Source organism: Phaenicophaeus curvirostris, chromosome 1, assembly GCF_032191515.1.
Source record: "Phaenicophaeus curvirostris isolate KB17595 chromosome 1, BPBGC_Pcur_1.0, whole genome shotgun sequence".
Taxonomy (NCBI): Eukaryota; Metazoa; Chordata; class Aves; order Cuculiformes; family Cuculidae; genus Phaenicophaeus; species Phaenicophaeus curvirostris.
Genome location: NC_091392.1, coordinates 195,482,634 through 195,495,991, shown reverse-complemented (window position 1 = coordinate 195,495,991; position 13,358 = coordinate 195,482,634). Strand labels below are relative to the sequence as shown.

At 39.2% G+C, this 13,358-nt stretch overlaps 1 protein-coding gene across 1 annotated transcript in view; it reads left to right on the top strand.

Moving 5' to 3' along the window:
* The window catches only part of NOX4 (NADPH oxidase 4), a 107,014-nt gene that overhangs the window by 65,211 nt on the left and 28,445 nt on the right, over positions 1-13,358 (top strand). Inside the window, exon 13 of the mRNA XM_069883314.1 lies at positions 4,839-4,920. Within this exon, the coding sequence (XP_069739415.1) occupies positions 4,839-4,920 (82 nt within the window). The remainder of the gene's footprint in view (positions 1-4,838; positions 4,921-13,358) is intronic.

Here is a 13,358-nt window from a genome sequence, read left to right as displayed (position 1 = left end):
CTGTGCCATAATGTCTCTGACTACAGAATGTGAATATTAATGTGTTCTAATTTACACAGACCTTCTATGCAAATTATTTTTCTTTGCCTTGACTGCCTTAGATATTAAAATATTGTCACAAAATTTCCCTTTGTCTCTCTTTCTACCTCTCCAGAAACTTGACTGTGTAACCACTTTGAATGGCTTCAGATCCTACACCCACTCTTGCTCATATTTTTCTGACATTACCATTTACTTACCATACTGAGCACAATTTCATTCTGTTTGAGAGCAACAATGATATGCTTCTAAATATTTCAAAGGGATAATTTCCCTTTAAATGCATCCTTCTGTCCTTGGTAACTGGTTTTTCATAACAATTTTATAAAGACATTAGTGGGTGTTTATACTGAGATTCCAGTAGCTGACTTGTGAATGTGTTGAGCTGGGAGAGGGGAGAAGTAACAAAGAATGGAAAAGAGGGCAGAAGAATTAGGTGAGAGACAGGTAAGTGAGATATATGTAAGAGTACAGATTATATCTCTAAAGCTTTTGATGGCAAACTTTCTTTTCTCCTTTATAGTCTACAGCCTTTCTGATTTAGGACAGCGCGTAAGACTGTATTATTACACCTAGCCCCTAGTCATCACAGATAGACCTTGCAAAGAGTCTGCAACACTCTAGGAGAGACGAAAAACATTTAGCTAAACATGTATGATCCTAGCAGAACTATCTAAATTTAACTGAAGACTTCTCACTGATCAAGGATTTGGAAGGAACTGTATGCTCAGAATGAAAGCCAGGAGGAATTGGCGACCCTCAGCATGTTTAAAAGTCAAATTTCAGTGTAAGATTTGTCTGTGCATCCATTCTTGATGTCTGTGAGATAGACTTATGGGAGAGTGAGTGTGATGATGTCTGCAATGACACATTCAGCAGAGTGACAAAATAATCGATGACATAATTGATCTCAGAACAATGTAAAAGATCATTAGGAGGCTAGATATTGCATGCTTAAACTAATGCAAATTGCATTGGTAGAATGAAAGATGGAGAATATAATTGCATATTTTCACAGAATCACTAGGTTGGAAAAGACCCACAGGATCATTGAGTCCAACCATTCCTATCAACCACTAAACCATGCCTGTCAGCACCTTGTCCACCCATCTTTTAAATACCTCCAGGGAAGGTGACTCAGCCACCTCCCTGGGCAGCCTGTTCCAGTGCCCAATGACCCTTTCTGTGAAAAAGTTTCTTCTTATGTCCAGCCTGAACCTCCCCTGGTGGAGCTTGAGACCGTTTGCCCTTGTTCTGTCCCCTGTCACTTGGGAGAAGAGGCCAGCTCCCTCCTCTCCACAACCTCCTTTCAGGTAGTTATAGAGAGCCATGAGGTCTCCCCTCAGCCTCCTCTTCTCCAGGCTAAACAACCCCAGCTCTCTCAGCTGCTCCTCATAAGGCCTGTTCTCCAGCCCCTTCACCAGCTTTGTTGCTCTTCTCTGGACTCGCTCCAGAGCCTCAACATCCTTCTTGTGGTGAGGGCCCCAGAACTGAACACAGTATTCGAGGTGTGGTCTCACTAGTACCGAGTACAGAGGGAGAATAACCTCCCTGGACCTTCTGGTTATGCCCTTTCTGATACAAGCCAAGATGTCTTCTCTTGTCAAATGTTAGACTTCTTACATGCACTTTTGTAAGAGTATCAAAAGCACCTGTGTTCTGTCAGTAGCTGTCAAAGCTCTTGCCACCTGCCCTATTAGCATGCTGGATAGTCCTTAAAGGCAAGTGTAATTTACAGTGTGACTTTTGTACTGTGCGCTTCTATGTGTGAAAAGAGAATATTATTGATCTGAATGGTGAATCGTGTGCATAATGGTCCTATGGGACAAATTGATCCTAAAGGCTTCACTGTGCTGTTTCTCTTATGATGATTTATAAGACATGGAGGCTACGTGTACTGAAGGAAGGTGTAGGATGTATGTGAGATGAGGTGGAATGCTACCATGTAGTGTAACTGTTGCCATGGAAAAATGAGTAAAGTCATATGGCGTAAAGAAAATGCATCTGCCTGGGAAATTTGCCATAGCCTGGAGAAAAAACCAAAAGTTGACTATAACTAAAACAAGGCCCACTAGGGAAGCTGTTTAGGCCAATTTCAGATTTCATAATTTGGCTGCTTTCACTCCAGTACTGGCCAGCCCTGTCACACTACTATTCAAAATATTTTCAAGATCACAGTTTGTTGAATTGAGTCCTGGACTGTAGCCAGGCGGCCTGGAGCAATGGGAAAGGGCAGCAACACAAGGAAAAGAGTCGTGGACTAGGCGTTAGAGATGCAATATGGCTGTTCACCTAGGTGTCATCCGTCTTGGGCAGTAAAAGGGAGCAGGGCTTATCTGTGCCCTCCTTGAGATGCGTTTTGTCTCTCCTAGAGTGTTGCAGACTCTTTGCAAGGTCTACCAAACCAGCCTCGCTCAGTTGCATGTAACGTGGTATTGTGTGGTATTGAACTGAAGAAAAGCGTATCTCTCATACTTTGTATTGTTGTTGCACCTGGCTAGAGACCCTAAAAAATAAGTAAATCAGACCACCTCAAAGACAAATCCTTAATCATGGGACTGGCACCATGTTCTGTAGGTCAAAACCCACAAGTCATGAAAGGAAGTGCTATTGTTCATTGTTTGCCATTGAAAACTTCCTCTCATTCCTCCACCAGGTCCACACAAAGGCTGTTGTTTGTGCAAACCCTCTTTTATAAAGGGTTCCAAGAAGTGCACCAGTAGCCTGAGTTGTATTTGGAGATTCCTGAGGTAGAGGTGGAAGTTAATGTGCTCACTCTGACACATATATAATTGGATGTTTTGCACCAGTGAAAGCTTATTGTAGCCTTTCAGTTCTTGTCCAGTGTCTTTTGAAGATTGTAGCATATTGACTTTAAGGATGACAGGGCATGCCCACGTACAGCATATTGCATGTACCAGAGGACTGAGAAGAAAAAATCTTTGCATCTTCCTAACAGTTCAAGAGGTCAAGAAGTAGCTGTAATGTCGAGCTTCTTATGAAGACCTTGAGCAGGGTGTTCCCTTGAAGTTGCTCTTTGAATTTTGCTTCCGTCTTTACAGCAGTGTGTTTACAGTTGTTGGCCCCGTCCAATCCATGTCCTGGTTAGGTACAAGGAAGGCTGAAGATGTAGTAAAAATTTTGAAGGTATAAGTGCTTCTTTCTTTCAGGATTGAAACTGAGGAGGTCTAGAAATAAAGGAATGAAGATACTATCTATCAGCCCTTGTTTCTTCACTGATAGATCCTGGTATCTTCTAGATGTTTGCAATACATCTTGGCCAGCTAATGCAGACCTAGGTAGACCATCTGAGACAACTTACCTTTGAAACTGAGCCCTTAACAAGAGAACTTTTCTTCTGAATTTATTGTGCTTTCTTAAAAGTATTATGATTTCAAGACATATGAGGTTTTTTTTTTTCCATTTCAGAGGCTACATAGCAAAATTGTATCCAAACTAATGGAGTTTAGTTATAAATGTAACAGTATATAAAATTAAGGGTTAAAAAAAATGTCATGTGCTAACCTGTAAGAAGTAAGAAAGCTGCTATGGTTTTTTTGCAGAACTGTGGGATTCAGATTTTTTTCCTCACTGATTTTCTGTCCCTTGATTTCCTTATCTGTAAACCCAGTGTTAGAGGATATTTTGAGATACATAAGAATATAAGGGGAGGAAGGATTACACTTAAATCCTTGGGTTCAGTTCCCAGAATGAAAAACTTATATGGAAAAGATAACTAGTTTAGTATAGCCTCTGCACACAACACAGGCTGTGAATTGGGGTTTAGCAAATGAAGGATAAAACTTGTAGCTGAAGTCTTCAAGACTCAGTTATAAGGTGTTGCAGAAAGACTAGGAGACGAGCAGATGGGAAGGGCATCACCAGTGCCCTAGGTTTCTGTGTCACTGGAAGACTGGTTAAATAAAAGTTACACATGATGTAAGAAAGAAGCAGAGCATCTTACATGCTAGGGAAAGCTACAGGATGTGCTAAGTGGGTTTGACCTGAGTGGAAAACTCCCTTCAGTCCCTGACACTGGGTATCAAGTTATTTTGAGGAGATTCTCATCTTCCAGGAACTGAGAAATTGATACTGATGGAGGCTCATTCAGATTTTGCTTATATATTGCATCTAACCATCTCTAGAGAAAGGGATCAGAGAAAGACAACTAAACAAACCATAATCACTACTTCACTTGGTGGTTGGTGAAGCTAAGTTACAAAAACCGTACCTACTGGACATGACCCTATAGTGCGGTTTTTAAAATACATAGTAGTGAACAAAAAGCAATGCAGTCTTCCAATGATCCTTGAAAACAGCAATGAATCAGTTAAACAAAGACTTGTACTGCAATTTAATTTAGATTAATTAATCTATGTATGTTTAGACTGCTGTGATCCTTGAGTGGTTGGTGAATTCTTAGTTGATCCTCCTTTCTGTTTAGACTGAACACTTCAAGGCAGGGACTATTTATGGCTGTTTGTGCACAATATCCAGAATAACTGTCTGCAGACCTCAGAAACTTGTAAGCACTACTAGAATTCAATATTGGATTAAAAAATGACATTTTAAACTAATTAATAAAAGGGTTTATAGAAGACTTTGATTTCTAGTCTTAGCAGCAGTTGTGTTTTGTTGCCTATTCAGGTAGCTTTGTCCTCTGGTAAATATTGCTGGAGAAGACAATTCACTGATATTACTGCTTGCTTACTTGTGGCCTGAACTTTTAATGCAGAGTCACAGTCTGGGTTTGTTTTTTGTTTTTTTTTCCTTTTCTTCTTCTTTGTTTGTCCTGACAGAAAGATTTCGGGATTTACTGCTTCTACATTCAAATCAAGATACAGAGATTCTGCCCATCTTTCAGCAGAGGCGCTATCCCAAGTAAGTAATATTGTCTTCTTGGGAGAAATAAAATCTTTTATCTATTTGCAGTGAGGGAGAGTGAAGTGTTTATAGCACTGCCCATGCTTTTAGTGTGAAGTCCTAAAGCAGATCTTTCAGGGACTCACGCTTACATTGAGCTTTGCAGTCTCTTAGCAGTGTCAGTGAGAAGCAGACGGACTTTGCAAGTGTGCCCAGCTGCCAACGAGAAGGTGGTGGCAAAGTGCAGATGTTAAGTTGCCTGGATCAGTGTCTGATGGAGCTTTGTTTCACTTGACACTGTTGACATAGGCAGATGTTTTGTCAGGCTAATCCCCACTCTTGTCTTGTGGAATTTCATCATTTATGGTGAGATTCCTTTGGATTTTAACAGGCTCCCGTCTGGAAGGCTGCAAGCACTAGAAAACATTTTTTTCCTGCCTTTTTTAGGGATATATGTACAGGCAAACCAAAAGAGTAGTGTTGAGATCTTGCATGTTATTGAGTATACGGGACAAAACCTCTTCTCCCAAGTTACATACCTGACTGAAACCATAAATACTCCTCATTATAATACTGTATAAATGAAACAGTTACTTTCAGCTAAGTCTTGAAAACAGGCAGTGAAGGAGAAAGAAGAAAAATCAACAGTCCTTGCATTAACTGTGACCACACTGAGCAACGAAAGAAGGCTAGTACAGGGTAGACAGAGGGAGGAGAGGGAAGAAAGAATGTCTGGGGCTAATCCAGCAATGACGATGCAAATAAGCAAAGATATTTATTTTAATTATTATTGTTATCAGGTTCCTGAAATGCATAAGAAGCCAGAGGAGCTGTGTTACATACAGCTCTTAAAATCCAATGATGCATTTTTTTTTTAAGAGCAGGCAACAAGTAGAAGGGCTGAGTGCTGAAAACCAGTCACCTCCTCATTGTGTATACTTCAAAATAAAAACACACAAGGGTGAAAAAGCTGATTCTGAAAATGACAATTTTACATTTACTTTAATGGAGACAGGATTTTTTATCCCCCTGAATTTATTGTCTGCATTATCCACTGTCACTGTTCTACCAGTGTACTATGAGATACAATACATGCGGGAGACACCTCATGTTGGTCGACTGGTCTGTTTGTTTCACTAGGACTTCCATGAATTATTGCCTTTGTCCTCACCATTTGCAGCACTGGAACAGTTACTTTTCCACAGCAGTAGAATGCTTTGCTCGGCTTAGATGTTTTCACTTATGGAATGGACGTTGTCAGACTGGTCTGAGAAACTAGGTCATCATCCTTCCTCAAAGAACAGACTTATCTCTGTATAAATCGTTCCTAATGTGTCTGATTTTCCATTTTTACATTCAGTTTATTGCTAGCCTTATTGGCAAGTACAGTCTACTTGCAATGGTATACATTTTCTGATTCATAGGTGAATGAGTGTTGTATTCTGATCAATGAAAGCTTCAGCTCTTTGAAGATCATACAACAAATAGTTTGTGGTATGGAGCTCTATTGTTACTTGAGGCACTGTATCACAAAATGATACACGTTTTCAGCCACATTACTTGGCGTGGTTGGCTGATCTCTCTAATATACAAAATCAGCCAAATTTGGGCACTTAATTGAAAAAGAGGTTTGCATATATTTTTTAAAAGATTTCTGTTCATAGCAACAGTAATTGGTGCAAATTTGTGCTTGTTACAGAAATATTATCATTTATTATAGCCTCAGGAACATAGTTTAGTGGTGGACTTGGCAATGTTAGGTTAATGATTAGACTTGATGATCCTAAAGGTCTTTTCCAATCTAAATGATTCTATGATTCTGTGATTAGGGCACTAGTTGAAGACTATTGACAATTTCTTTAGGGGTTGTCTTTCAAGTGAAATACTTTTGTTCAGCAAGGTAGAAAATTTATTCATCTTCATAATGTATTTTATCTTATTCCCATGACAGCTTTTTTCCCCCTTCCCTTTGCTTGTTTTCATTGAAAGGTCAGTTAACAGAAGTGAAGATAATGAACAGACAGATCTCATAAATCAGTGTCCCTTCATTGATTTCAGCTGAGTAATGGCTGATTGTAATGCATAGAGATCTGAGCAGTAAGGTCATTTTAATGAGACGTTGTCGTGGGGCACAAACTGCAGCTTGTAGGGCCTAAGGAAATCCTGAGAATATGGAAGGTTAAAAATAAAGACAGAAATTTTAGTAATGACTTGGCTGAATAGATTAACTAAGCAGGGCTTACTAGGTAGAAAGGACAAAAGGTTGAATTTATTTATTCAAGAGATATATCCAAAGGAAGGAGATTGGAAAGGAAGACAAGATGTTCAGTATCTCTTAGGATAATTGGAGTCATAATGATAAATATTAAAGGCTACATGAGCAAACTGTGATCCATCAACTTTTGAAATACAGAAAACTTGATGTTCTACCTTGAACTCCTTCCCATGGAACAGCAAGATAATTTTGAGTATGTGCTTGTTCTCAGAGAAGATGTCTGCATGCTGGAATGGCTGGAAGAAGTTTTCTAGAATACACATCCACATTGATCTTGGTTTGTTGGGTTAAATGTGTCAAAGAAACAGGCTTTGCATTTCTTCTTGATGAAGGGAGAAATGCAGTATCTTTTCATGTTCCTTGCCTGAGTTTATTCTGCTGGCTTTGGAGATTATAGAGGCCTGAGCTTACAAAGAGTCAGGCTTGTAAAGCCACTTGGCACCTCACAGCGCTTCCTTGACTTATTGTTGTTTGTCCACAAGTAGCATTGTAAGAGTACTGGTTCTTGTCATGGCCTGTGGGCAGAGAGGTGGTACTATGCCAGAACATCAGTACAGCATCAGTCCAGTCAGCTCAACCTGCAGTTTGCATCTTCTCACTTTTCTTTACAAGGTTGCAGAGCAGAAGGAGCTTGGCTTTATCTTACATTTTACTCACGTGACAAGGTAACTGTGTCTTGGAAAAACTATAGTTACTGGGGAAGGAATGTGATAGTATGTTCTATCATAAAAGCCTACAGTCACAGGTTGCTGAACCAGCAGGGCCAGTCTAATCCAGGCAAATCTTTTTCATACCTCAATTAATTGTCAGAGCATGAAACATGTGATTCAGAAATCAGACATCACTAGACCCCCTCATCCACCTCAGCAGGAAACACAAATCCAACAGAAAGAAATCTTTTGAGGAGAACATCTGTCTCCTTGCTGACATGAAGCCATTGCCATGTCCATGAGGATTCACATTCCTGAAACTAAGAATGAAACCTGAAGTTGTGGGCAGCCACGTGGGTTGTGATGCATAGCTGTTTCTAGGTGTACCTGCCCAACAAGAGCCTCGGTATGCAAACCAAATCACAGTCACACTTGCAGTTCTCCCTTTTCTCCCTCACTCCATGAGCGTGCTGAAGGCACTGAGGTTAGTTACTCCAATGCAATCAGGCCCGTCAACAAACTAAACTTGTTATAACGAGTCTTATCTCAACTGAGTGCTTTGACAATGAGCATTGCAGTTCGCATATCTCATAAAAAACTTTACAGACTTCTACTCTTGGCACATTTCTGTGGAGCTTTTCTCATGCTGGTATCAAGCTTATGCTTTCCTTGGTTGCCCACTTTGCTGATGACATTCCTACTGTTTCGTCACATGGATTTACTCATAAAATGCAAGAATTGCTGGCACAGGCTACAGAGGATTGCTCCTGAAGAAGACACCATTATACTCATTAACTGCACTATAGGGTCAAGCATATGATAGGGTGATTGGTGGTGGCAGTGGAGGCCTATGTTGCTTGATCCCAACAAGATCTTTTCTTGCTGACTTTGCTTACTCCTGACTGCCCCGTGCTGTGTGCACAAGGGAAGGATGTGCAGTTGTCTTGCAAGAGTGGAGAGGTCTCTTGCAACTGGGCCTGATAGTCTCATAAGAAAAATACCCTAAAAGAACAAATGATAACGGGAGTGATAAAAAAAGTGCAAGAGTGAGGAACTAGGTTGGTGGGTGAAAAAGGCAGGAGAGAGGCTGATTGCATGAAACAGCACTTAAGAGGGGTGCACCAGAAATGCTACAGGCATTACAGCTTTTTAGCAGATTTCTGTATATACAAGTGACTGGGAGTTCAGCAGTACTTTATATTTTCAAGATATTGCTGAAATCCTCAAGTACGCATGTGGGTTTTTTAGAACGATTATTTGCTTCTTTTTTCCCCTTCAAAAATATTTGCAGTCTTCATTCTTCTGTGGGTTTAGTGGAAAAGTTCTTGGAAGATTCACAGATTTTAAGAACAGAAGGAGCTGTTATGTTCCAGATAATTTGAGTCCCTTCTTATCATTAGCCATGAGCATTACCCAGTAATCCCTGCAGCATGCTTCTGGTTCAACTGGAGCATGAATATAGAAAGTCATCCAGTCTTTAAATTGAGATGTTAAAAACTGTAAAATTTGCAAGCCTTTAGATGAGCTTGTGTTAATTGTTAATTACTTCACATATGTATAATACTGATTTCTTTAACTTCAGTTTCTGCTATCTCACTAAACCATTTTCTGCTAAACTAGAAAGTCCTGTACCATCTGAAATGACACCTCCATTCATACAAGAAGTTGGAAGTAATTTGAAAACTTATGCTTCTCTTGAACAAATTAAAAAATAAAACTTTTTTGCAGGTTAAGGCTTATTTAAAATGTTGCTCTCTAATAATTTATTTTTAATTTTTAAAAGCTTTCCAAAGTTTTATGTTTCTTTTTTTCTTAAACGTAGTCAGGAATTAAGAACGTATTTAGGTAACTGTTTCTGTTATGTGGTATAGAGAAATAACAGCAGTGCTTTGTAGTCAAATAGGGAAACTATGTAAATTGAGCATTATCTTATTAGTTAAATGGAGTGACAAATATTGAACTTCTGAGGGAAAAATGAACTTGGAACCTAGTACATGTAATGAAATAACTGAATGTTTGAAAAACATTTACTTGCCATCAGTCATAAACTTATAGATCTTTCTTTGGCATGTGTTCTTAGTAAATTAAAGAAGAATTCTTTTGTGTGCACAAAAATAGCAATCATTTTACATGAGAGCACCAACAAAACCCCCAGAAAATGCAGGATCTTGATTTATATATATGTATATATCTGTATCTTCATATACATATCCTTGAAGGTCATCTTGGAAAAACTGCTGAAACTTTCGGCTCACACAAAGCCAAATGATGTTATTCAATTCTCCTCATGGAGCAGTCTAGACAAATAGGCGTCAGAAAGTTAGTGCCCCAAACCATTGTGCCATCTGGTTCCCAATTGCTACTCAAGTTAATGATAATGGATCTGTAATGGATCCATGCCAGTTTACTTCAGCTTGAGATATGAGCCAAGAAACTGATAATATTTCATAAATAATACCCCAGGAATAAAACTTGTGTCCTATTTGTAACTGTCTTAAAAAAACGTTTTTCTTTTTAGAGGAAAATGATTTATGTCTAACTAAAGAAAATAGGATTTTGGCTTCTGGAAGTGATGATGCTCAGACAGTGCATCCACTGAGATTCCCTCTGAATCTTAGATTTAAACACATACAAGAGCAGCTGGCAGGATTGTGGCCTAGAAACCCAGTTTATGTTAGAAACAAAGACAACATCTTCCTTGGTGTTCAACAAGGGAAAAAAATCATGACCTCTGCATCTGTCACTCAGTAAAGGCAAGGAAAACTTTTAATTTTAAAAAAGAGCTGAAGAACTTTCACGGAGTGATTTTCTATAAAAGGCTTTCTGTGAAGTGCTCTACAAAAGATGTTCTCCTGCTGTGAAGAAAAAACTGAGGCACGGGACTCTGATGTAAGTTTCCACTGTCACCCAGGAACAACTCTCCTGGGGACAAGGCCAGAAACAGAAATTGGGTCTTCCACAGTCCTTTCAGTTGTGTGCAATTGGCGCTCTCATCTAAAATTACATCTATCCTGTTTTCTACCACAAAACCATGTGGCCTGCCCATATTGCTGAAATCAGATAGGAAAGTGTCAAATCAAGGAGCCTTTCAGAAGTGCCCACACAGGCACTTTAAATGCTTCTTGTAGCATTGTACATTTACTAAGCATGAAAATTACTGTTTCTGAAATGCTCCAAGATTTATTTCAAACTGCAGACTAGAAGCTATCTCACCAGCAGCACTGAGCCCCCAGAAAACCTGAGTCTTGGGGAATTTTGATTATTCAATAACAAGAGAGATGCCTGCATAAGAAATCTGTAATGACATTTGAAAGAAAATCAAGGTGTTTATAGAGAATATTTCTAGGGTTTTATAGTGGGTTTGTGGGTCTGGATTTTGTCTCTTGCTTTTAATTGTATTTTTTTCTTTCTTTTTTTTTTAATGTGACTTGCAGTGCTATCAGGTTTAGCCTTTAGAATTTGCAGACCAGTGCGGTTTTTGAACTCCTTGACAATAAAACTTCCACTATAAGCGACGGGCATTTTCCTGTCACTGGGGTTTTACCAAATGGTAAGAACAGCAGTGGCAGTGGGGTTAAGGTTGGCAGCTGTTTATAAGAAACAACAATCGTGTTATAGGAGAGTAACGATGTCACTAAAAATGCAAGCATTGGATCTAGTTTTTGTTGACAACATAATGAAAACAGAAAGAAAGAGAACAGTAATTCATGCTGTGCCCTACATGTTTGAGCTCAGATCCTACAAGGACTTGTGTTGGCACGTCCACATAATATCAAACAAGTCAATACCTTGAAATATTTAGGACTGCACTTTTAACTCAAATGTGGGTCATAAATTCGTCAAGACAGAGGCTGTATTTGTTTGGAGTATCAGTAGAATGCCCCAGTAACTTCTAGTGCAAAATAAAGACTCTCTTGTTCCATTTTCAAAAGCCTTGAGTTCAAGTACTGACAACACAGAGTGAACCAGTTCCCTTAAAGTCAAGGAGAATTTAGCTACTGACTTCAACAGGGCTTAGACCTGAAATCTAAGAAACTTTGAAACAAGAATTAATATTTCAGATGTAGAGAGATGTGGGGAAAAACCTGTGTCCTCTGAGAGATTTGTGCAGCAACATACATGCAAAATCGAAGTTCTGTGTGCATATATATTCTCTTTCAAGTACCAAGCAATCCAGAATGCAAGATTAACCTACCTCTGTTTATCATAGCATTAGCTGTGGCTCATTAGCAGTTGCAAACTGTTTTATGCAAAACATTGCAGTATTCCCAACTGAGAAGGGGAATGGTCTGAGTGAAGGTAGAAGATGCCTAAAACTTCCAAAATGTGTGGGAGATGAAATCGTTGCTTTGTTCAAAATGCATGGTATAAGGCAAAACATAAGCAGCAGAATGAAAACTAGCTGTAAGGAGCATGAACATGTTTCTTGATACAGCCTGTTGATTTAATTGATATATCCCTGCTACTACTGAGCAGCAATGTGGGGAATTATTTGCCGCCAGGTGTCTCAAAGGGTATTTTTTTGAACAGCTCGAACAGATGTTATGGTAGTTTGATACAGAAATTATTAGTGAAGCTCTTTGATTTATTATGCAAGAGAGAGATACAATGATCCCTTCTGGCCTTATATACAGTTTTAACATAGTTTTAAAAAATAATGGCTTATATTAATTTAAAAAATAGTTTCACAATTACCATACTTACAGAAATTCAAGCACCAGGCTCTTGAAAAAATAAGAGCTAGAGGGTTGTGATTATTGACACTAGTGACTTCTTCCTTCACTCTATGTATAAAAGGGAACAGCATTATTCATTCAGTCCTATACAGCTACCTGTGTATTGGCACTTTAATTTTTGCCTGCATGCTTTCAGTGTGGTACCTTGAAGGCTCTTTTCTTTCACAGAACCCGTTAAAGGAAGCAGCATGTTGTTCTGGTGTTTTATTGGCAAGTCTTGGTGAAAAAACTGAGAAAAGAAAGATTCCAGCTGTAATAAAGGGGAAGATGGAAAATATCGTCCCTCTAAACATGTGTAAAAAAAAAAGAGGGGAAAAAAAAGGAGCTGCCTACCAAGTCTTCCTTTATGTCTCACGTAAGACATAAGCAAAAACTATATTTCCTGGTCTCTAAGGAGGGTCAAAATCTAATGCCACTCATTGCTGTTCTGGCCTTTTCTCAAACAAGATTTGAAGAAGCAGGAAAACTCTTAGACATCTGAGCACTACCACAAGTCCCTCTTAATGCCATTTAAGACCTCAGAAAATGTTGCTTCCCCAGTGGCAGCAGAGCAAGTGTACACTCTGTGTAATAGCAGAGAGGAGCATGAACCTTCAGGCCAAAGGAGACAGCTATAATGTGCTACTTGTGCATAAAATAGCAAGGATGGCTTGTTCTCATCAGGACATGAGTCTAGATTTCAGTTTTAGCAACCTTTTGGTGAGTGACATCGATGGCGTAGTTCAATTCTGAGTGCCAGGCTCTTCAGTATGTGTGAGGGAGATACTTAACATTTCTTTTTTTTTGATTCCAGAA